The 24,846-nt window shown below is 40.6% G+C and overlaps 1 protein-coding gene across 3 annotated transcripts in view; it reads left to right on the forward strand.

Moving 5' to 3' along the window:
- Positions 1-11,295, forward strand: part of LOC132144963 (RNA-binding motif, single-stranded-interacting protein 3-like) — a 49,226-nt gene extending 37,931 nt beyond the window's left edge. For all 3 annotated transcript variants that reach the window (XM_059555583.1, XM_059555582.1, XM_059555581.1), the window contains exons 7-12: positions 785-888; positions 1,872-1,915; positions 5,517-5,619; positions 6,460-6,501; positions 10,375-10,478; positions 10,898-11,295. In XM_059555583.1, coding sequence (XP_059411566.1) covers positions 785-888; positions 1,872-1,915; positions 5,517-5,619; positions 6,460-6,501; positions 10,375-10,478; positions 10,898-10,901 — 401 coding nt within the window. In that variant the 3' untranslated portion in view covers positions 10,902-11,295. The remainder of the gene's footprint in view (positions 1-784; positions 889-1,871; positions 1,916-5,516; positions 5,620-6,459; positions 6,502-10,374; positions 10,479-10,897) is intronic.
- Positions 11,296-24,846: the final 13,551 nt, after the last annotated feature.

Here is a 24,846-nt window from a genome sequence, read left to right on the forward strand (position 1 = left end):
TCTCTCTCTCTCTCTGTTCTCTCTCTCTCTCTGTTCTCTCTCTCTCTATCTCTCTCTCTCTCTCTCTCTCTCTCTCTCTCTGTCTGTTCTGTTGTAGTTCTAGCAGTGCAGTGTACAGATGGAGAGACGTCTGTCTGTGTTTGCTCTAGTGTCAGTCTCTCTCTATCTCTCTCTCTCTCTCTCTCTCTCTCTCCCTCTCTCTCTGTTCTCTCTCTCTCTCTCTCTCCTCTCTCTCTCCTCTCTCTCTCTCTCTCCCTGTCTGTTCTGTTGTAGTTCTAGCAGTGCAGTGTACAGATGGAGAGACGTCTGTCTGTGTTTGCTCTAGTGTCAGTCTCTCTCTCTCTCTCTCTGTTCTCTCTCTCTGTCTCTCTCTCTCTTCTCTCTCTCTCTGTTCTCTCTCTCTGTCTCTCTCTCTCTCTCTCTCTCTCTCTCCTGTCTCTCTGTTCTCTCTCTCTGTCTCTCTCTCTCTCTCTCTGTTCTCTCTCTCTCTCTCTCTCTCTGCTCTCTCTCTCTCTCTGTTCTCTCTCTCTCTGTCTCTCTGTTCTCTCTCTCTCTCTCTCTGTCTCTCATCTCTCTCTCTGTTCTCTCTCTCTCTATCTCTCTCTCTCTCTCTCTCTCTCTCTCCCTCTCTCTCTGTTCTCTCTCTCTCTATCTCTCTCTCTCTCTCTCTCTCTCTCTCTCTCTGTCTGTTCTGTTGTAGTTCTAGCAGTGCAGTGTACAGATGGAGAGACGTCTGTCTGTGTTTGCTCTAGTGTCAGTCTCTGTCTCTTGTGTTTGTCTGTAGGTCCGTCTGAACCGCTGCTCTGTAAGTTTGCTGATGGCACTCAGAAGAAGAGACAAACTCAGAGTAAATATCCACAGAATGGCAGAGCGTGGAGGGAAGGAGAGGTAACACACACACACACACACACACACACACAGAGTGAGTTATTTACAGGAAATCAGGCTGATCATCATCATCATCATCATCGTGTCCTGAGTCGAGCTGATGCACTTGCTGCATGTCACACTAAAGGCTGATTTATACTTCTGCATCAGAACTACACCGGAGGTTAAAACAAAGCAAAGAACAAGTGTATTATCGTTTATTAGAAAATGTAGCATTACATCACTTTGTTGTCTGTGACAAACAGTTGTTCTGCCATGGTACGTTACAGATCCTTGTGGAGATTGAAAGAATGCCATCTTCTGCTGTTCTGTCACTTTTTTTGTAGTTTTAAATAAATTATCTGTTCTTTGATATTTATTTGCCGCAGTCACGGCTGATGCTTCTCCGATGCTGTTGCTTCTTCAGCTTTTGCCGTTACATCAGCAACATGCCCATGGACACTGCAGACTAGTGGTTTGCATGTGTACTGCACTTCGGACAATGATCGCAGAAGTATAAAAGAAAACCGACGCATCCTACGACGAAGAAGTATAAATCAGCCTTAATTCAGCACAGACGCACCGTGAACATCTGCAGACAGCTGCTCTTCGTCACCACTGGGCTTCTGTAGCTTACAGTTCAGTATATTTAGAGTAGTTTCAGTTTTGTGAATATATTAAAATAGGGCTGCTCGATAAATCAATATGAAATCGCAATTGCAATAAGACAGAAGCTGTGATTGTGACAATGACTAATTAAATATTAATAATCATGTATGTTCTGATTGGCTGTGATTTTGTTTGGTCAAGCAAATTTAACTTGCAGTGTTGAGAGACACATTGTCACTGGATGAATCTGGTTCTGATAGTTTCAATCTCTCATCATCATAAACTCATGTGATCAGTGTCTTTCTCTCATTTGATGGAGTGATGGAGCATCTGAGGGTTTGGATGTGATGAAGTCTGCTGTTAATACATCTCTGTCTCTCTGTGTGTCTCTGCAGATGGGAATGACACTCACATATGACCCTGCGGTCATGCAAAACGGGTACGTCTCTCTTTCTCACACACACACACACACACACACACACCAGTGATGCGCAGGTTGATCCGAAATGAGCGGGTGCCTGCGGTCACCCGCGGTTACGAGTCATCCAAAAATATTTTTAATGATATTCAGGTCGCGGTCGGTCGGGTCGTTTGAAATACCTTTGTAATTTATATAGTACTAGACACAATTTTGAAATACATAGGCCTACACTTTATTTGCTGAATAACTGGCGCAAATAGAGTGACCACCTGTCCTGCTTTGTTGTACTGTACAGCAATTTTACCCTTTGTCCCGCCTCATTCATATTGTGCATCTGTCCCGCTTTTTCATTCGACCCTGCCTAATAAATACACAGATACGTCCATAGGCGTACTGTTAACTAGGTCCAATAGTTCAGAGGAGAGCAATAAAAGCGGTAGTCGATAGGCTGAGTCGTACGTCAATCAAACTGTTGACGCGCGTGCTGTTCGGTCAGGTTAATGGCCACGAAAAAGAGAAGATGCACTTTTAATAGAGAATGGACCGCAACATACTCTTGGTTAAGACCTGTAGATGGCGAAGAAGAGAGAGCTTTTTGCATTTTATGCAAAAGCAGTTTTTCAGTGGGACATGGAGGAGAATGCGACGTGAAGCGACATGGTGCATGTGAGTATCACAGAAAAAAGTGCATCATCAAGAAACATGCAAATCAGTGCAATCGTTTTCCAATAAACCAAATGACCCACAGGCTGACAAAGTTTGGGCAGCAGAAGTGACGAGCATTTATCATGCCGTACATCACACACATTCATATCACTCTGACTGCAGTAAGTTAGCCCCAGTCATTTTTCCAGATTCTGAAATAGCTAAGGAAAAAGCTGTAGAAACTTTGGGTGATATTTTGGGACAGGTATGTCTTAATCTTTTAGTCAGTGGGTTTAAAAAGAAATATAGTATATATTACATATATTACAATATATATTATATATTACAGAACGCTTGAAATGTCTACTTTTAAACGAACATATTCAAACTAAAATAAATAGGCTACTCTCTGATTATGTAATCCATATGAAATGTGCATTTCTCTCTGGCGTTCGTGGCGAGTCCGCATCGTCAACTTCATCTCAGCAACGACACAGAAAACACCAGTTTATTACTAAACAATTAAATGACTCCTTGCTAATTTAAACACATTCATAATCATTACTTTAACTGGTTCTTTGTGGCAAGCTTATGTGTGCGGTCATAACGCTTATTATGCTGTAGGCTATAGTCTATTTAAGTAATGAAATTACTATAAAGGGGCGATGCATTCAGGGGCGCCCCCAAGGGGTGGCCACGGCCACCCCTGTATAAACTCTGGCCACCCCTGCGGCCACCCCTAGGATTATTTGCAGTGGGTACTATTAATTTAAATGCAGAATGTAAATTCACAATAGTTTAAGAAGTGAAAAAAAGTGCAGCAGCTGCTGCAGCCACAGTTTTGCGTCTCTGAGCAACATTAAAGTGTTTCGTTCCTGAATGAATCAACCGTTTAAATGATTCGGTTCAATCGCAATGACTCACTTATTAACAGTGACTCGCTGCCACCTACTGGCGGTTTTAATTTCACATTTTATGGAACCTTTTCATTTTTTTTATAATTTCATCAGTTTTCAATGTTTTATCTTTAAAATATCAAAACATTATTTATTCATTTGTAACTGCAGGTTAAAGTATTCCATGTTCCACGTAGCTGCATTAAACAGTGTGTAAAAACATCTAAATGGCACTTCAGATGCAGCTTCTGTTTTATCTGCATTGCAAAGATCAATTTTGTTGATACTGATTGCATTTGCTTGGTAACAGCCCAAATGCAAGTATTTGACCTAAAATATGGTGCACACTTTTAGAAACAATGGTGTAGAGGTAAAAAAAAAAATCAGGTGTCAGCACAATTAAAAATAAGATATCAGCACAATAACACTCAGCAAAATAGTGTAATTATCGTTATCGATAAAATCCTAGAACTCACAGATATAACTTTTTGTCTATATTGCAAACCCTTAATTTTTGTTTTTCTTTATTTTAATGTGCCACCCCAAAATTTACTGTGGCCTCATTTGGCCACCCCTGTTAACATTTTCTGGGGGCGCCACTGGATGCATTTACTACTTTTAAAAAATGCGGGTCAGGAAGCGGGTCGGGTACAATATTTTCTTTTTCTTTTTCTTTTTCTTTTTCTTTTTCTTTTCTTTTTCTTTTTCTTTTTCTTTTTCTTTTTCTTTTTCTTTTTCTTTTCTTTTTCTTTTTCTTTTTCTTTTTCTTTTTTTGCGGTCCGAGTGGCGTGCGGGTTAGTTGAAAACATCAGTCGGGTGCGGGTTGTTTATACATTGACCCGCGCATCACTGACACACACACACACACACACACACACACACAGAGAGAGAGAGAGACAGGAGGAGTGCGTTCCCAGTGTTGTCTACTTGCAGGAAATCCCTCACTTCCTGTTTCCTGTGTCTGTCTCCTTATGAAACATCCTGTCTGATAAGAAATCTTTTGAACAACACGGCTCTGATTATTTACAATCTCATCACAGTGCCACCTGCATCATGGTGAGACATAGTCTCCAAAAAATGGTTCATTTTTCATGTTATCTCCTTCAGATTTGAAATATAAACTCATGAGACATTTGACTTTCAACCCATTACTTTTCTAGATTGCTCCAGGACTGATTCAATGTATTTTTATATAAAATTAAAAAAATTCAGTGTGGTAAAAGAAATTCAAGGCACTTCAGTGTCTATAACTTTTAATATTTTTGAGCATTATCAAATCTGGTTGAAAAATGTACAGCCCAAAGGGTCTTCTTTCCAAGGACATCAAAATTATTTGTGTAACACACTAAAGTAAGGAACTGTTACAATTTTAAGTTAGATAGGGCACTTTCAGCTCTGAGTGCCATAATGGGGGGTCAGGTTAACAGGTTAAACATGCACTCAGTCATTTCATGTTGAATATATTGTCACCCAATATTGTCATATGAGTGGACTTCATCTTAAACCAACCTGAAAAAACGAATATTTATTTGATTCATTAAAGGACTTGAATTATTCTAGAACGAATTTAACATGCATGAATGTAAATAATCATTTATGATTTATCCATAAACAAACATGCACACACACATATGTAGGTTATGTATAAGAATGCATATGTTATATTTTGCATTCATATAAATATTTATAATTATAAGCATCAAAATAATATAATGAAAACAAATCTCTCTCTAGTATTTCATAATTTCTTTATATTTTTGTCTTTTAAATTGAAGTGTAATTGATAAAAGATTGTGAAAACACAGCTGATATATCCTCACCCTTCTGTAATTCAGATGTTTTAAATTTTTTTGTTTTCATTTGAATTTTTAAGTTTCAATAACTTTATGTTTCAGTAAGTTTATTTATTTTTTAATTTTTTCAAAAATTCTTCAAATGTCTATATAGTTTTACTAATTTTATTAATTTTTTAAGTTAGGTTTTAGTTAACTATGATAATTCTGGGTATATATATATATATATATATATATATATATATATATATATATGATTATTATGTGATCTCTGTCTCTGTGCAGGTTCTACTCTTCTCCATACAGCATCAGTGCTAGCCGGATGATCACCCAAGCGTCCTTCACTCCGTTCATCACCACTTCACCCATCTCTACATATCAGGTGTGTGTGTGTGTGTGTGTGTGTGTGTGATTTCAGTATCAGACCATCAGAGCAGCTCATGAATGAATGAGCTCCGTGTCTTCAGCTCTGATGTGGAAACCCGTCTGAGTTTGTTTAATGAATATGAGCCGTTAACCCCGTCAGGGACAGACACCTTCATCTCCACAGCATCTTCAGGAGGTGAAGAATCGACTGTCTGTGGGTTCAATTGTTGCTCTGACAGCCGAATTACACAGGAGACTTCATTAACAAATGAGACAACGAGAGATCAGAACGAGAGAGCTGTAGGTCTGGTGTGTGTGTGTGTGTGTGTGTGTGTGTGTGTGTGTGTGTGTGATCGATCTATCACTGTCAGACTGTTTGATCAATATCAGAGCAGAGGAGCGTCCTCTTCATCACTGTCTTCTCTTCACGGAGATCAAGCATAGATTTAGCACTAATATGAAGCTAGTTTCCTGTGGCTGTGCATGAAAATGATGTGTGCATACATGAATATATTTTTATGCTACAGCTCTAATATAGTTCTAGGTCAATGTATATATGAATGAATTACTGTTGTTTGATTTGCTTTTGCATTTATTTTTATTAGCATTTTTCAATCCATTTTTTTATGCAATACTTTAGGTGGAAAATGTATTCAGTAGTTTTAATAAAAATTTAAATGCAAAATGTTGCTTCTAGCTGAAATACGTTTGTTTTTTTATTTCAGTTCATGTTTATGTAAATCAATGTTGATTTATTGCTTGTAGCTAGTTAGCGATATTAACCCTTTAATGTGCCGTGTGTGGACGGTGTACATGGTTTATAAAGCTGGATAAGGCTGTGTGTTGTTCCTCTCCGTTTCAGAGCACAGCATGGATGCCGCAGCAGTATGTGATGCAGCCCACAGTAAGTGACCTCTGACCTTTACTCTCTCCATGACCATTTACAGACACAAACCTTAAAAGTGCAGGAACAGAAACTGCTTTCTTAAATGCATTAAACAAGCTGAAAATGAGCATGAAAAACTAATGAAAGGGAAAATGTTTCTTGCTCACTCAGATTTTAGCAGAGGCAATATCTGTATAAAAATAGTTGACAATATCTCAGTAATATGAGACTTGAGTTAGTCAGCTGCTGAGTCAGTCTTATTCTCATATAAATGCCTGTAACATGCTCCTCGTGCTGTTTCTGGAGTGTTTTTGTGTGTAAAGTCATTGAGTGAGTTCAGTCAACCATAACCCACGGTTATATGACATCCACCAAATCAATATCAGTGTGTTCTGTGCTGAAGTTTCATTTATTTTTACACAACACAAATTCATCGACCTGACCATAACTCTTTCTGGAGACCGGGCTCATGTGGATGTAGACATCCTTCTTTATTTCTACAGGAAGAACATAATGCAAAAAAAAAAAAAAGACACTACAAAAAATTCTATATATTTATCTGGTTTTCAATTTTAAAAATCTCTCTGATCTTAAAAAAAAAAAAAAAAAAAAAAAAAGATTTACTTGAAGCAACACTGCTTATGGTATTAAGACTTTTATTTTTGTGATTCGTCTTATTGCATTGAGATTTTATCTCGTTTTGGCTTGTTTATTGCTAATTTAGAATCTGCTTGTACAGAAAAGCTAATTATAAAATCTATAAAACTTAATTTGTTGTGCAGTTGTGCTTCTCAAGTAACTGTATCATTTTTTTAGACATTTTTACTGGAAAACTAAGCGAAAAATGACTTCTCAGGAGACTTTTGCAGTTGGTAAACAAGTTAAATGTGTGTGTTTTGTGTCTGTGTGTGTGTAGGGAGCGCTCATTGGTCCAGCTCTAGATCACAGCTCTGTAATGTGTGGGTTAGTTCACCTAAAAATGGAAATTAAGCTATAAATTACTCGCCTTAAAATCATACTAGGTGTAATGATTCAGACTAATCCAGTCAGAACAATTAAAAAAATTGTCTTGATCTTTCCAGCTGTTTGATTTCACTCAGATGGTGTTGCACAGCATCAGTCCAAAAGAAGATTAATAAAAAGCGCATCCTTTAAAAAAAAAAGTGTCTCACATGGCTCCGGGGGGTGAACAAAGGCCTTCTGTAGCGAATTGAAACTTTTATTTCATTAAAAAGTGTGCTTGGCAGTTTATGACAACTAGATTAACCATACTGCATTGAATGACTTATACGATGAACTAAATACTAGATGTTTTGAGCGGTAAGACTATTGCACAGAAAACTGTATAATACATTTTGAGCGACATGACATTAGCAACTGATAATGTAGGAAACTGCAGATACATGTGTGTAATCAATTGCATGAATGTACAAAAGCAATCGCAAATTGTTCAAAAGAATACGAAACTGGTTTTATGATGTGTATAAATGACTGTTGATGTATGCGCTCACTAGGAGTTGCTAAATGAACAGACTGCTGCACGCAGTTTTTTGTTTCAACGGAGAATCAGTTGCCATATTGGTTTAAATCCCCAAACTGTTTACTTAAATATTAAATTGATAAATGACATCAAAATAAAAGTAATCACTGGTAATCTAAAATACTTACCAGATGTAACTATAATCTGATTACCCCTTATTTAAAATGTAACGAAAAGCAGCCATTAATGCTGATCATGGATGTACTTGAGCTGGTTAATGCATTGGAGACGTTGTGTTTTCCTCAGTGCATAACTGACATTTCACGGGTATATTTTTCATCCGTTAATGTTATTTTGCTGTCAGGAGTGGGCCGAGGCTGACGTGAGTGAACGAGCATGCTAAACAGACGTAGCTCAGAATAGTAGCAATAATTGAGTCAAAATGATAACTATAAAAGGTAGAGCTGTCAAAAAACCAGAGAGAAAGGCTGCATGGCTGTAATAGTATGTGAGTGAGTCAGTGGTGATATCACTGTGTTTCTGTTGCTCAGGGTTAGAGGAGCTCAGCTTAGCCTGACCAGGTTAGTTTCCCAGCATTATCTGCTACAGTCACTGAGCTTGACCTATGTTCAGTTTTGCTTTATGGAACCAAATCATTTGACAGTGAGTCAGACTAACTGAAATAAGCCTGGCTTATTTGCTAAACTTGTTTATGAAACAGGCCTCAGTGCATTATAAGCCAGAAGACGCATACGTTAATTTATGATTTGCTGTCTGTCTGAACCAAAGAAAGAAAAGTGAAAATTTTGTCCATTGCATTGAAACAAAATAAGATTGCACTACATTTTAAGTGCAAGTGACGTGACATTCAGCCAAGTATGGTGACCCATACTCAGAATTCATGCTCTGCATTTAACCCATCCAAAGTGCACACACACACAGAGCAGTGAACACACACACACACACTGTGAGCACACACCCGGAGCAGTGGGCATCATTTATGCTGCGGCGCCCGGGGAGCAGTTGGGGGTTCGATGCCTTGCTCAAGGACACCTCAGTCGTGGTATTGAGAGCACTGTACATGCACTCCCCCCACCCACAATTCCTGCCGACCCGAGACTCGAACTCACAACCCTTCGATTGGGAGTCCAACTCTCTAACCATTAGGCCACGACTTCCCATTCTAATAGGGGTGAATTGCATCGCATCGCATTGCATCGGTAGCTGCTTCTTAAGTATTTTAAGTGTATCGCATTGTTAGCTATGCATCGAGACGTGTATGTCATCAGCTGCAGTAATGAGATGCACATCCCTAGCACTGTATGTGTGTGTGTGTGTGTGTGTGTGTGTCTTCAGCACTGTGACACTGAAGTAGTTTACACTGTGCTCCTGTACAGGAAGTTAATCACCTCTGACCACGCCCTTTAACTCCACTCATTAGTACTTCTCTATGAGAAAGCTGAACCATCCATCACACACAAACACACACACACACACACACACACACACACACAAGACACACTCTCGATCACTTAGTGCCCTCTGCAGGACAGTAGATGAACTGCAGGTGTGTGTATCCAGTGCTGATATGTGTGTGTGTGTGTGTGTGTGTGTGTGTGTGTGTGTGTCTGTGTGTCTGTGTGTGTGTGTGTGTGTGTGTGTGTGTGTGTGTGTGTGTGTGTGTGTGTGTGTTTGTGTGTGTGTGTGTGTGTGTGTGTTTGTGTGTGTGTGTGTGTGTGTGTGTGTTTGTGTGTGTATGTGTGTTTGTGTGTGTGTGTGTGTGTGTGTGTGTGTGTTTCAGTATATAATGCCTCCAGCTGCTGTGGGAACATTCATCCATCAGTTAACACCGGTCCATCCGTCAGCTCTTCCTGTAGAGGTAAATCATGCATGTTTCAGGAGTTACAGAGATACTAGGGCTGAACACTTTGTGCAAGAGTTCATTGTGATCGTATTGTGATTTAAAATGCAAAAAAAAGAAGAAAAGAAGAAATCTTTTGCTGTTATACTTTGTTGACAACAAGGTTTATAAAAACTTACTACAAGTTAGGGAAGATAATAGTTAATAAAAGTTAATCATTCTTATTATAAGCAGTATATATGTAGAAATTACCATTAATATTCTGTATTAATAAATTAACTAAAGGATGATGAAAATGCTCTAATACATGTAATGTAAAAATATGAATATATTAAGAAATGCTGTAAATCTTTTTCATTGTTAGTTCACGATACCTAATGCATTTGCTAACGTTACTACAAAGTGTTTAGTTTATTTAGACATGTAAACATTTACATCGATCAGAGATCATGTGTGAATGAACACAGTGCCACGCTGCGTCTGATATCATTTCATTAAACTGCAGCCTTATGATGATTTCCTGCGTGATGATGTCACTTCCTGTTCTCAGGGTGTACTAACAGAAGCTCCCTTATCACAGGATGTCCATGTAGCACAGCAACAGATCACCATGGAAACCAGCGACCACATTCAACCCTGCTCGTACCAGACCAAGTGTGTTAACATTAGTTAATGTGTCATCTAATGCATCTAATACAAATCACTCATCTAGCTATAAACTTTAAATTTCTTAGTTCACAAAGAAATTAAGAAATAAATGCAGTAAATCTATTGTTCTCATAATGCCTTGATATAAATGTTGTATGAATATATACATTTTTTGTAATATATTATAATTTGTAATGCTTTATATAAATGTTGTGATACATTTTACTGATATATTAATGTTTTAAACTAGTTCACAATACCTGTTCATGCATTAACTAATGTTAATGAGTATTATTGTTTCATTAGTTAATCTACTTTACAAACTTTGGTGTTTTTTTGCTGTGCACTGGCGTTTACAGTTTCACGTGTGCACTTTAGATGCATTTCTATCGCTGTGTGATGCTGATTTTGTGTTTTATTGTCAGATAGCATCCTGAGGAGATGAATGTACATCAGCGTTGTCTTCTGATGGACGCTCTCTCTAATAATGGACACGCAGTCAACTTCCAGCTGACCTCAGCACCAAAAACACAGACTGGATTCATTTCCACCTGGACCGCTTCATTTTATTGCTTGATTTTTTTTTGTAATTCATTTTAATGTCTGTTGGACTGAAGCTCCTATAGAGAGTTAATATGAAAACATTGCATTGATAGATGTGGATTTGATGTAAAATGATCAAGATGAACACATATGGTCTTCCTCAGATATTAAGCGATTACATCTTTATATTCTGTTGATTTTCTTGTCAAGTGTTGGCTTTGTAGGAGTTTACACAAATCTCAGTTGCCTTAATTTTTGAATACATCTGAATATTGTTTAATATCCGGTATCATGTGCTAATCATTTTAGGACTGAATCCTAATATCACCTTTTCTACAGCTGAAGAAAGATGAGGTAATTATCCTGAATGGATTGTGTTTTACTGAACATTCATATTCACAAAAAGTACAGCAGGGTATTTTTTTTTTTTCCTAATTGTTTATATGTATCAATTTTGATTTATTTACACATTAGATTTGAACCAAATAACAATTTCCAAAAAAAAGAAAAAAAAAATCATATATCATATTGCATATCATTTTATGCATTAGATTTGTTTTTATATGTTTTTCTTTCATTAAAGATGTTATATTTGCTTTTTTATTTTTGTTAAATGTTTTTAGTTAAGTGTTTTATTTTTATTTTATTATTTTTATCATTTAATTTAATTTAATATTTTTATGATTCATTTATTTGTTTTGTAAGTATTTATTGTTTATATTTTAAAACTTTTTTCTTAGTCATTTTGCTTGTTTTTATTTAAAATTAGATGTAATTTTAAATTAAGATTTAATTAGATTAATTTACACAATACATTTGGATCTTTATTTAAATTAACAGCATCACATAATTAAAAACGTAAAAGCTAAATGAAATGAATGAGGATTGTGATTGTGGATTCTGAGAGTTGAACTCAATCAGTCTAAAGCAATAGAAGAAATAGTTCCTGTAATAATGAATGAAAGCAGATGTTTCTAAACCAAAGAAGAAGCTATTGTTGGTTTTATTATTACTGTGTTCAATTCTATAATTAGTATTTTGTTGATCATCTCTTTATGTACAATCATGAGCGGATTCCAGTTTCCAGAAAACACATTATTTGATCAGTAAAGGAGGAATGTGATCAGATGATGTTCGTGCACCTGATCCGCTGGTTTTAGGTCTTGGGCTGGTGTTAGTGATCTGTCTCTCTTTAGATGCTCAGTTAGGCCTGACAGCTCTATTTGTCTACTCACAGGCATTAGCTGAACACTGTTAGTCTTCAACATCACGTACGACTGGTGTTTAGGACGAAACTAATCTCACGTCAGACCAGCGTACTGAACTAGGATGAGAAACTACAAACCAGAGATTTAAAAATGTTCAGTCAGGCGAAAGCCCTTTAGAATTAATTACTGAGGTGAATATTTTAGATCAACATCACATTAGCGTGTATACAGATTGTTCTCTGAAGTTGGTTAGCACAGGTAAAAAATATTTTTAGCAAGGGTCCATTTTGATTATTTTTTAAAATTATGTATTTTAATTTATTTTTATTTTTTAGTAAGTGTTTTATTTTTTTATTTTCATTATTTATTTTAATTTTGCTTTTTTGTGATTTTAATTTTTGGGGGGTTTGAATTTGTTTTAATCATTTATTTATTTTAATTGTGAATTTATATATATATATACACATATATACATTTTCTAACCCCCATATCTTGAATTTTGTGATCATTCACATGCATTCATAAATGCATTTGAATACACCGAATAATGCAGTGAAAGAACGCACTCAAAATGCACACGCGCACTAGTATGACTTCATCATGTAACTTTACATTAGCCTAGATGCGTGCACTTTTTAGGCACGATTTGATTCGTTTTTGAATATACTTGATACTGTTAAAAGGCACATCATTCAAACAAAAAATACAAGTTCACATATCACACCTAAACACGCTTGGAAAACGTAATTAGAACTAGCTACTAAATGAGTTAAAAATGCCTATCCATATACAGCTATGATTCGCGAACCCCAAACTGACTCAAATGATATGCGAACCAGCTCCGAACTCCTAAACTGACTCAAATGATTCACGCTCCGAACTTCTAAAATGACTCAAATGATTCGCAAACCAGCTACGAACTCCCGAACTGATTCAAATGATTCGTGAACCCGCTACGAACTCCCGAACTGATTCAAATGATTCGTGATCCCCAAACTGACTTAAATGATTCGTGAACCCACTTTGAACTCCCGAACTGACTCAAATGATTTGTGAACCCGCTACGAACTCCGGAACTGATTCAAATGATTCGCGATTCCCAAACTGACTCAAATGATTCGCGAACCCGCTTTGAACTCCCGAACTGACTCAAATGATTTGTGAACCCGCTACGAACTCCGGAACTGATTCAAATGTTTCGCGATCCCGCTCCGAAGTCTCAAACTGACTCAAATGATTCGCGATCCCGTTACGAAGTCACAAACTGATTCAAATGATTCGCGATCCCCAAACTGACTCAAATAATTCACGACCCAACTACAAACTCCCGAACTGATTCAAATGATTCGCGATCCCCAAACTGACTCAAATGATTCGCGAACCCGCTTTGAACTCCCGAACTGACTCAAATGATTCGCGAACCCACTACGAACTCCCGAACTGACTCAAATGATTCGCGAACCAACTACGAACTCCCGAACTGATTCAAATGATTCGTGATGCCCAAACTGATTCAAATGATTTGTGATCCCCAAACTGATTCAAATGATTCGCGAACCCACTTTGAACTCCCGAACTGACTCAAATCCCACACAGCAGGAGACTCCTAGATGGATGCGCCTTCAAGTCGCCAAACCCGCGTAACTGTCTAATCAGTTCCTCCTCCAGGCAGCGCCGTAATACAGCAGATCCTGAGCAGACCCGTGTCGGATGCTCGGACGCGGACGTGCCTTTACTGCAACGGTTGAGTACAGCACACCAAGAGCAGACATCAGTCGAGAATTTCTTTGCTGGGACACGGTTGCGTTGAACCCTCTTTTGAGTAAGTATTGATTTATTGATATATTGCGACATTCACAGTAAACATTGGTTATTAAGTCATCGTGTATATTAATGATTGTAATGACGTTGTTGGATATTAGGACAACTTTAACATGTTCACTCGTGGATAATGGTTTAGCGCTAGCTTCTAGCTAGCTGTGCATTATTAAGTTTGTATTTTTTGTAATTTTGGTCTTGTGTGTGTGTGTATCTGCCATCCTCTTTATAATGGAAATTAAGCTTCGGCATTTTAATCACTGTTTGAGTTGGTTCAGACAATATGCCGCCTGTTTGAATGAAAAATTGCGGGCTTATCTGCTAATGTTAGCTACCGTCTATTAGCTTGAAAACATCCAGCAAATAGACCGGTGATTTAACGTCACCGCTCATTTTACACAGTTACAAAACAAACGCTAAGTGAACATTACTAGCTAAGTTACCCTTTTCATGTTTGTTTTGAGTGCTATGCAGCCCAGTTAACCTGGAAAACGGTTTTAAAACAGTATCGTTTATACAGCATTTCGGAGGAATACAGCGTCTCCTGCAGTGGGGAGTCATGGGCAGAGGGACTTCTTGTGTCGTCTGGGGTCTGATTAACAGTAAATTCATCAAATTCAGTGTCCACAAAATGCTATTTTCCAACAAACTGTAGCTGTCATATTTTACGGGGCTTTCGTCGCTGTTCGTCACTTTGTCTATAGGCAAATATATTATGTATATTATAATATATTATATACAATATAAATAAGATTGAGTGACAAGTAGTGCTCGCCATGTTGTTAATTTGGTTGCTATGACTTCGCGAGTGAAGACTTGTCACTGTTAAGTTGCTCGAGATGACAGTTCGTTTGAGTTCTGAAGAGCAGACCACTGTGACCAGATGTAAATTAAAAATGAAGTCGTGTAACTACGACTTTATGACTTTTCATAAACAGCTGAAGGAGCAGCAGTGCGACATCTAACGTTAATGACTTTTATATCAATTGCATCTATTTATAGCAGACGCTTTTATCCAAAGCGACTTCAAATGGGAACAATAAAAGCAGTAAAAGGTGCCATGTGCAAAAATTGAGCTAAAAATATTCAAAAAATAACCTACACGCATCAAAAGTATGAGGAGAAATAAGGGCGATGATATAATTAAAAAAATGTCAAGTTATAGTGCTGCAGAGATATCAACCTTAATTAGTAGTAGCATTACTAGCCCCGGCCCGACAGGAGTCGTAATACCAGTTTCGGCCATGGGAGGCGGTATGCTGGCAACATAACCACCAGCCAACCTGCAATACACGAATAACTCGCACGGCTTGTGGGCGTAATCTAACCTGATGTCAATCATGTGGAAAGTACAGCCCACTACTTCATGTGACTTAAGCCCTTGGCAAGAGACCACCACCCGCTACAGGGAAACAACCGCGCTCGGAATCACAAATCAAATCCGATAAGAAAAGGAGCCGAACCAGAGTAAACAACAGAGTAAACCAACTGATGGACCTGAAAGAAATTAGGTCCGACACCGAACTTGCAACATTTCTTTTGGATTGGTAGATTTTGGATTAGTTAGATGTTGTTAGTATTTCGCTAGAAGTTTGTTTTATATGTTTGTGTATTTTTTTTTTTGGGAAGTTATAACATAGAAATGTTTCGAAGGCTGTTCTATAAACGTGCTAATGTTAGCGATGGCTAACCGTAGCTGCGTTTGATAATTAGCTAGCTATAACTTACCCATTTTTTTTATATCATAAATAACCTGCTCTGTCTAGTCTGTTGGTCTCTGTGTCCTCTTTGCTTCGTGGTTTTTCTGTACGTGAGAAAATTGATGTGTGGCGTGAAAGCGTATGAAAAGAGTCATGAATTGCGTGTGTCTCACGGTGAATGCTTGAGAGTTGGCAGCTCTGGTTATGTTGGTTGGCGCTAGCTTGGTCAACATCAGCTGTCTGATGTTGACCAATGATGTTGACAGAATGCTGTCTGTCAAATTAATTTAATTCCAATAATGTGTATTTACAACTCAATGTAATATGAACAAAACGAATATGAACATATTCACTGGTAAAGGTGAAGGGGAGTAGCTTGAAGATGTCATGTTTCAAAATCACTTGACATCACCCAACGTTCCTCTGGAGGCAAAACGTCCTCTTATAGCAGCGGTTTTCAATTCCAGTCCTCGCGCCCCACTGCTCTGCATATTTTGCACGTTTCTCTTTGTTAACACACCTGATTCAGATAATCAGCTCGTTAGAAATAAACTCCGTGCATGAACTGTTTTTCAAATGTTCATTGCTCCCTACTCTCTGAGCAGGGGAAATCTGTTGAAGTTTACCTCACATCGAAACATTCATTCACTGATTTGTGCTGTGCAGCGTCTTTAAACATGGACAACTGTGACATCATATACCTCTGTAAATCGATACAATTTAAATTCACGTCTTGCACACTTCAATGCACTTTGATTGGAACATATAGCTACGTTCGCTTCAAACTGGAATCATGGCTGAATATCCTGTGATGTCCACTTCGCAGGGCACTTATGTTCGAATAGAACAAATGTCTGAAGCGCTAAGAGAAACGTACAAAATGTGCAGAGCAGTGGGGCGCGAGGAATGCAATCGAGAACCGCTGTCTTATACGCTTCAGCTATGCTCTAGGGTTGTTGTGAAGGTAGGGGCAGAGCATAGAGACTATGCCGTTTCTCGTTTGTTACTCTAGAGTAGACCAATTCACTTTATTGAGGCATACTGCCCCCATCTGGTATGGAATGTGGAGTAGGACTTGATTTTTTTGCCAGATATGACAGATGGCACCTTTAAACTAACAGAAGGACAACAATAGACAAGTGTTATGGCCCTTCTCAATTAAATTTGTGTTTCGAGAGTTCTCTCGTATTACGTTATGGGAAAACTCCTTTTATCGAGAATTTTGAAGCAAAATTTTATGTGACGTAGTAAAGCGGCACAAATGAGCGTCTAGCGCGTTCATTGGCTGTGCTGCAGCAACTGGCACTAACCTATGGCGAGGCGCCTCAGACGCTTGAACCAATCAGGGCACTTCCCGCCCTGGCACGTCAGAGCCCGCCGAAATGGGCGTGGCTTATGGCTATAATCGACCCATACCTAGCCTATGAAATAAAATGTTAATCAAAACGTTTTGTATTATGTCTATGATCTTCATTACTTGATTTATATTTGATAAACCTTTTTTTAATCATATAATATAAAATAATTACTAATAGAAGTTTCTCTCTTCTCGTCTAGTGTGTAGCAATGAAACAGACAACACCACCATTCAACAATATATTTATTTAAATACAACATTAGAAACAATCATACATTTTACACACCTGATTGCAACCGGTCTCTCTTGAAATTTCTCTTTTAGAACAAAAATGAATAGATAGACTGAGCCTGTCACAGTGTCTGGGTTGTGTTCCCTGGGTGTCCACTAGATGTCCTCTTTTCCCACGGTGTCTTTCACTTCATTAATCACATTCCTCACGTCCCTGCTTAATTATTGCACCCAGCTGTCACTAATTACCTATCATCACACCCTGTCAGTTTCCCATTAGCGTTTGTCTCTCCTTGTGTATATAACCTGGTCTGTCTTAGTATGTGTCACGGAGTCGTTGTTTATTCATGTCCGTCAGTTCGTGCCCTTGCTTTGTCTTCTTGTTTAATTTATGTTTTGGATGGATGTTTCCTATTGACCCCTGCCTGGACTGTTTATGCTTTTTGGATTACCCCTTAATAAAAGACTTACTCGCAATTGGTTCTATCTCCGTGCCTCATTGGATCCCGGCCGTGACAGAACGACTCCGTCACGGTAAGAACCAGCGGTATGTCTGCCTATGTCTCATCCCCAGCCACAGAGCGGGAGAGAGACGGTTTTGAGGGAACTCGCCTGGTGGTTTTCCGGGGGACCAGGGGAGGACGCCGAGGAGGGAGTGGTCGAGAGGAGACTCGGCATCGCTCTCAACCATGGCCTCCCTTCGACCCGGGGCTCGTGTGGAATGGGTCAGAGCCACCATCTCACCATGGCGGACAGAGAGGAGAGAAGAAGTGCACGCCCGCCATGGTGGCGCCACTGCCCATGATGGCCACTAGATCAGCGCCAAGAGGCAGGATGGACGCCAGCACAGCGCCACAGCACAAGGTGGTCACCAGTCCAGCGCCACGGTGCAAGATGGCCGCCAGCTCAGCGCCAACGCCCAAGATGGCCGCGGACTCATTCTTGGATTATTTCTCCAAGCTGTCAAAGATCCTAGAGATCCCTAAGACTGTTCACGTCACAGCTGCTGAGCCAGCGCCACAACCCAAGATGGCCGCCAGCCCAGCGCCACAGCACCAGGTGGTTGCCAGCCCAGCACCACAACACAAGATGGCCGCTAACCCAGCGCCAATGCCAAAGATGGCCGCTCGTCCAGAGTCCTGGCCCAAGATGGCCGCCAATCCAGCGCCACCACACAAGATGGCCGCCGGCCCAGCACTACAGCACAAGATGGCCGCTAACCCAGCGCCGATGCCCAAGTTGGCCACCGGTCCAGAGCCACGGCCCAAGATGGCCGCCTGTCCAGAGACATTGCCCAAGATGGCCGCCAATCCAGCGCCACAGCACAAGATGGCTGCCAGCCCAGTGCCACCGCACAAGATGGCCGCTAACCCAGCGCCGATGCCCAAGTTGGCCACCGGTCCAGAGCCTCGGCCCAAGATGGCCGCCCGTCCAGAGTCATTGCCCAAGATGGCCGCCAATCCAGCGCCACAGCACAAGATGGCTGCCAGCCCAGTGCCACCGCACAAGATGGCCGCTAACCCAGCGCCGATGCCCAAGTTGGCCACGGGTCCAGAGCCACGGCCCAAGATGGCCGCCAATCCAGCGCCACAGCACAAGATGGCCGCTAACCCAGCGCCAATGCCCAAGTTGGCCACCGGTCCAGCGCCACAGCACAAGAGGGTCCCCAGCCCAGCACCACAGCACAAGATGGCCGCCTGTCCAGAGTCATGGCCCAAGGTGGCTGCTTGCCCAGCGCCGCTGCACGGGATTACCGTCTCAGCTGACCCTCCGGAGTCGAGTCAGGTTCCTGTTGACCCTCCAGAGTTGAGTCAGGTTCCAGTGGACACTCCTGTGGTCAGGGCGGAAGCCCTGGGGAACTCCGGCCTCGACCAAAAGGACGTGGTGGTCTTCTGTTCCGCCCTGGGGGGCATTCGTCCTGACCACACGGTTGTGGTGGTTTTCCGCTCCGCCCTGGGGAACTCCGGCCTCGACCACAAGGATGTGGTGGTCTTCTGCTCCGCCCTGGGGGGGCTTCCGCCCTGATCACACGTTTGTGGTGGTCTTCTGTTCTGCCCTGGTGGGCACCACGTGATGTCCTTATGGACTTATGTTTTGTGTTTCTTGTTTTCTGTTAGGTTTTCTGCCTGTTCCCCTCTGTGAGCCTTGCCCTCCGTCCCTCCCCCGGAACCTCCTCCGGTCCTCCTCCCTCCTGGTCTCTCTGTTTTGTGTCTACACTTCTGGTATCTGTTCCCCATTTTTTTTCTGGCCCTCCGTCCCTCTCCCTGAGCCTCCACCTGTCCGCCTCCCTCCTTGTCTCTGTGTTGTGTCTTGTCGTGGAGCGTCTGGGAGCCGCTCCGTAGAGGGGGGGTATTGTCACAGTGTCTGGGTTGTGTTCCCTGGGTGTCCACTAGATGTCCTCTTTTCCCACGGTGTCTTTCACTTCATTAATCACATTCCTCACGTCCCTGCTTAATTATTGCACCCAGCTGTCACTAATTACCTATCATCACACCCTGTCAGTTTCCCATTAGCGTTTGTCTCTCCTTGTGTATATAACCTGGTCTGTCTTAGTATGTGTCACGGAGTCGTTGTTTATTCATGTCCGTCAGTTCGTGCCCTTGCTTTGTCTTCTTGTTTAATTTATGTTTTGGATGGATGTTTCCTATTGACCCCTGCCTGGACTGTTTATGCTTTTTGGATTACCCCTTAATAAAAGACTTACTCGCAATTGGTTCTATCTCCGTGCCTCATTGGATCCCGGCCGTGACAGAGCCTGTCTCCTTATCAACCTTAAGGCAAAGGACACGTGTAGACGTTCAGAAAAGACTTCATCAAATTAGGACAGACATGACTGATATGGACATGACACACCCCTCCTCCACTAAATGGAAAAAAAACAAAGTAAAAACAAATCAAATCAATCAGTCTAAACAATCAGTTCACGTTAAAAATTCTAAAAATATAGCTGACTACTGACTTCTGACTATGACTTATATTACTCTGGATGACCATTTGCTTTAAGTATCTCAAAAAGTTGGTATTTTTCCATACACTACACCCATAATTTCATGTTTTCAAAATATGAGATGACATATTATCCCTCAATATGCCAGGGGAAATTATATTTTAAGATGAATTTAATTTTGGGATTGCAATAACCATAATGGTTACTTAACAGCCATCGTTTTGGGGACTCTGATGAGAGTGAAGAAGAGCCAGAAAATGGTGACTTTGCATCTCTGAGGATGCCACGACCTTCCAGCTTGCCTGGTGTATCAGTTGAAGCCTCATCCCCAAGCCAATTGCACTGGAAGAGTAAGGAATAATCTCTTAACATTGAAATAACAAATCATAATATTAATATTAGAGATATGGTTATCATTCTTAGTGCTAAAGATATTCCCCTCTCCTTGTATCCATTCCTTCAGCTCCATCATCTTGCAGAGTAACTACTCCTCAACCTGGAGAAAACTGTCTAGATAAAAACTGTTCTCCGAAATAATATTGAATACAGTGGCCCCATCTATATTAACACAGCAATGGTCACTCTGTTTCAAATCAATAGACTGCATCTGCATTACCATCTCAGATTTTCAATTTCAATCCATTCATGGGGTTGAAGTAGGTAGTTTATACCAAATTCATGTTCAGCATGACAAGAGATTTTTTTATTTGCCTTTGTTTGGCCCTGTAACTTGCTCGCCTCGCAGCCTTCCATGGTTAACAGATCACAACCATTTAATACCAATTAACAGGACAGTGAAGGACAGCAATTCCCTTCACCACCTCAACTCCCAACACCTGCATTTAACATGCGGAGAGTTACTCAAGGTCGGGACTGATTTCAGGAAATATTAGTGAATAGAAAGGTCCTGTGTGTATTATCAGTCATGGTTAAAAGATTACTACCATTTAATAAAAAAAAATGTCCCCCTCTCACACACCGCCCACCTCACTATGGCCCAGGAATGGCAGTCCCTCCACCCCCCGCACCAGCCCTCAACATGCAGACAGCAGAGGAAGCCTGTTCAAGCCTGACCTGCAGACCAACATATCCAGTTTCCCCTGGAACAACTGGAGGCCGTGGAGGCATTTGAAATGTTTCTAAAGGAACCGTCAAATGGCCCAGCTCCACAGAGAGTGGTGAGTTTTCTTACTGGGTGGTGCCATTAGGTTCATTGATTGTCCATCATTATTATTGTAAAGGTGGCACAGGTCCATGAGGGTGTGATCCAAGTACCGTATTTTCCGCACTATAAGGCGCACCTTCAATGAATGGTCTATTTTAGAACTGTTTTCATATATAGGGCGCTCCGGATTATAAGGCACATAGAATAGAAGATACTGCAGTCAAACGTTTGACTGGGTTTGTGTTATGCATCCACTAGATGTAGCTGTGCTAAAGGGAATGTCAACATTTTGACAGAGCGCCTAATTGAAAGATAAAATATGATCGAGCAATAGAATGAACAGTGAAAGTAACAGAGGCTCATACAATTAATTAAGCATGCAAATAACTAAAAGAAACGTATATTTCATGAACAAATTAAGCCAACTAATATGATTTAAATTCTTTTGGTTTATCTACTAATACATTTATAATTTACAAATGCAGTGAAAATTCAGGGATTGGTTACATTTACGGTATCGGTATTGTTTAGAATAAAAAATAAAAGTATCAGACTTGTTCTGCAAAATGTGGTATCGGTGCATCGCTAATTAAAAGTATTAAAAAAATATATGATTTCAATATCAAAATAATTTTACACAATTAACGCTGCACCCCGTCTGAGATAAAGAGTGTTTTCACATGGCTATGAGCATGATATTAAGTATATAAGTATATAATACAGCTTTCATTCTTCAGGTCGATCATCTATAAATCTGTTCCAGTATCTTCTCAATGGTTAAGAGGATTCCCCAAGTCTGACAGTGAAACATCAGATGCCATGATATACTGTATATGTAATTTGAGTTTAAAAAATGAAGATATTTGTTAGATGTTTGATAAGTGCTGATCGAAATCCAAACAAGTAGTGCTTGAAAGGTCCTTGAGAGTCCTGGAATTTCATTTGACAGAATCTGTGCTAACCCTGATAGTTAATCATGTACAAGACATTTGCAAATGACTTGGAACAGAATTTACAAAACATACATAAAATGATAGTATATCACTTGCTAATCATTTACGAATGTTTTGTAACTGATTAGTTCATCATTATTTAACCACTGACTTACAACTGAACGTTATTATAAAGCGTTACCCTCTTTGTAGGGTAGGCTACTAAAAATATTCCTGTTAACTATCACGCAGTGCAATAATGATAATAATAAAAAGCCTACTTTTTGACATGCAGTAAATCTTCAAAATTGCTGTGAGACTCCCTCCGTCTGATTCCTTCAGTTTGTGGCCGTCACTGTAAACAGTGTTGACCATAGGTGCACTTCTAGAAAGTGGAGATGCCAACGTCCGGCACAGTCTTGGGGTGAAACAGTGGCGTACCTGCACTTTTGCATAAAAATGCAACTACGGTGGAAGTTTAGGGATTGGAATCACAGTGGATTGTCATGTCAAGAGAAACGCACCCCAGGTGTGGGCAACAGGCCCATCATGTTCTCAAAGTAAATGCATGCAAACGTATTGGCTGCCTGGTGCTTCTGATAGCTTTGCTCGTGTACATTTATCTTGGATCTCCATAATAATTATAATACACTGATGAATGCAGTTTCAGTTTTTTTATTTAGTGTTGATTTTGGGATGTTAACCTAACACCTAAGGTCTCTGCTGCAACATATAGCTTGAATGTTAAGTCGCTTTTATAAAAGCATCAGCTAAATGACTAAATGTAATGTAAACCAGGACTAAATGCAAGTAAATGGAGTTTACCCACTGCTCAAATGTCAAAAATATTTAATTTTCTCTTTTATATAGATGATGCTGAGTCATTATTAAATCGTGTCCAAAAATATTATTGTGTACCAATTTACTTTTGTCACCGATAGTCTGTGCTGTTAACGATTATACCGTTTACCCTTGTTTTATACAGGCATTTACCTAGCTTGTTTAATAACGTCTTACACACCCATAGTGTACACATATACAAGTCTTGTACGTTAGATTAGACTAGTGCGGGTGCGCCTCGTTCCTCCCGATGATTATGAAGTTTGTACATCATTACAGTGGTGCCGAGGCCCGGGAGAAGGAGGGACGCGTTGCTGAAGTGTGCCGCCATGGACGCTTGAGGCGGTGGGCTGGAGTGAGTTGCCGGGGACGGGCGAGCTCGCTGCCGGCCGCCCGCGATTAGGAGGGCGGCTGCCGTCCGTGAGGGAGCGGAGGAGTCGGCGCCGTTCGCCAGGGGGCCGGAGCCTGCTGCCATCCGCCTGAACGGCGAGGAGCAGGGATCGGGGGACTCCTGCCGGCTGCCCAAAACCGGAGGAGCCGTCGCCGTCCACCGGGCAGTGGAGGGGTTTCGTGCCGTCCGCTGGCGGCCGTCCAGTGCCACCGCCAGGCACCGCGGAGGAGATCGCCCAGCTGGTGGAGGGCCGAGCAGCAGTCCGTCTGGGAACCTCTCTCCCCTCTCTCGTCTCTGTCGCTCCTCCTTCCATCTCCTTTTCTCTCGCCTCGTGTGTCCTACCCCCAGGTTCCCGCAGGTCCCCATGAGCGGTCCCCTCGGAGGGAGGCAGTCTCGAGGGTACCCCCCGGCCTCCGAGGGGCGATGGGGGTATGTGACGAGTGGGGCGGGGCGGAGGGACGTGGGAACAGGAGCGAGAACCACGGAGGAGATGGAGGGATATAAAACCGGAGCGACGACAGTGAAGGACGAGAGAGGACTAGGCCTGGGTTTTAGTTGTGTTTGCTTTTTATTTGTGCGCGTCAGTCGTTCGTGAAGGGCTGACACGCTGTTTTGTCTTTATTTTGTCATTAAAATATCATTTGGTTGTCCGCCGGTTCCCGCCTCCTTCTTCCCGATGATTATGAAGTTTGTACATCATTACAAAGTGGTTAAGCAAATAATAATAATAACAATCGTCAGGGATCCCCAGACCAATACAGTTTGCCTCCTCTATTTTAAAATCCACGATCCGCCACTGGTCGGTTTATTTCATTTAATATAGTTAATCTAATGTAACATCATACTAAGAGTGCAGTTGTTCTCCAGATATTAGCTAAAAAAATTGATTTTGATTTTTATAAAAGTTTAATAAACAAGAGGTTAATATTAAGTGCATTTTAGGCACCATATTGCCTGTTTTAGCACTATTTCACCAACGAAAAAAGTTGAAAACTAAGCTACAGCAGTAACAGCACTAATTTTGAGAAACACACTGAGGAGGTGTTTCCTAACTGAGTGAATCCACTTTTTGAACAAATCAGTCACTGACATAATAAATAATTATTTTTTGTTTTTTTCCCCTCTCTTTCACGTCTATACCGATCTCACTATACAGTTGTGTGAGGGTGTATGTCTAAGAGTGTGTATGCCTTCATTTTGCTAGGCATGGCAAATGTTTTTATATATGCATGTTTTAATTAT

This window comes from Carassius carassius, chromosome 8 (assembly GCF_963082965.1).
Source record: "Carassius carassius chromosome 8, fCarCar2.1, whole genome shotgun sequence".
Lineage (NCBI taxonomy): Eukaryota > Metazoa > Chordata > Actinopteri > Cypriniformes > Cyprinidae > Carassius > Carassius carassius.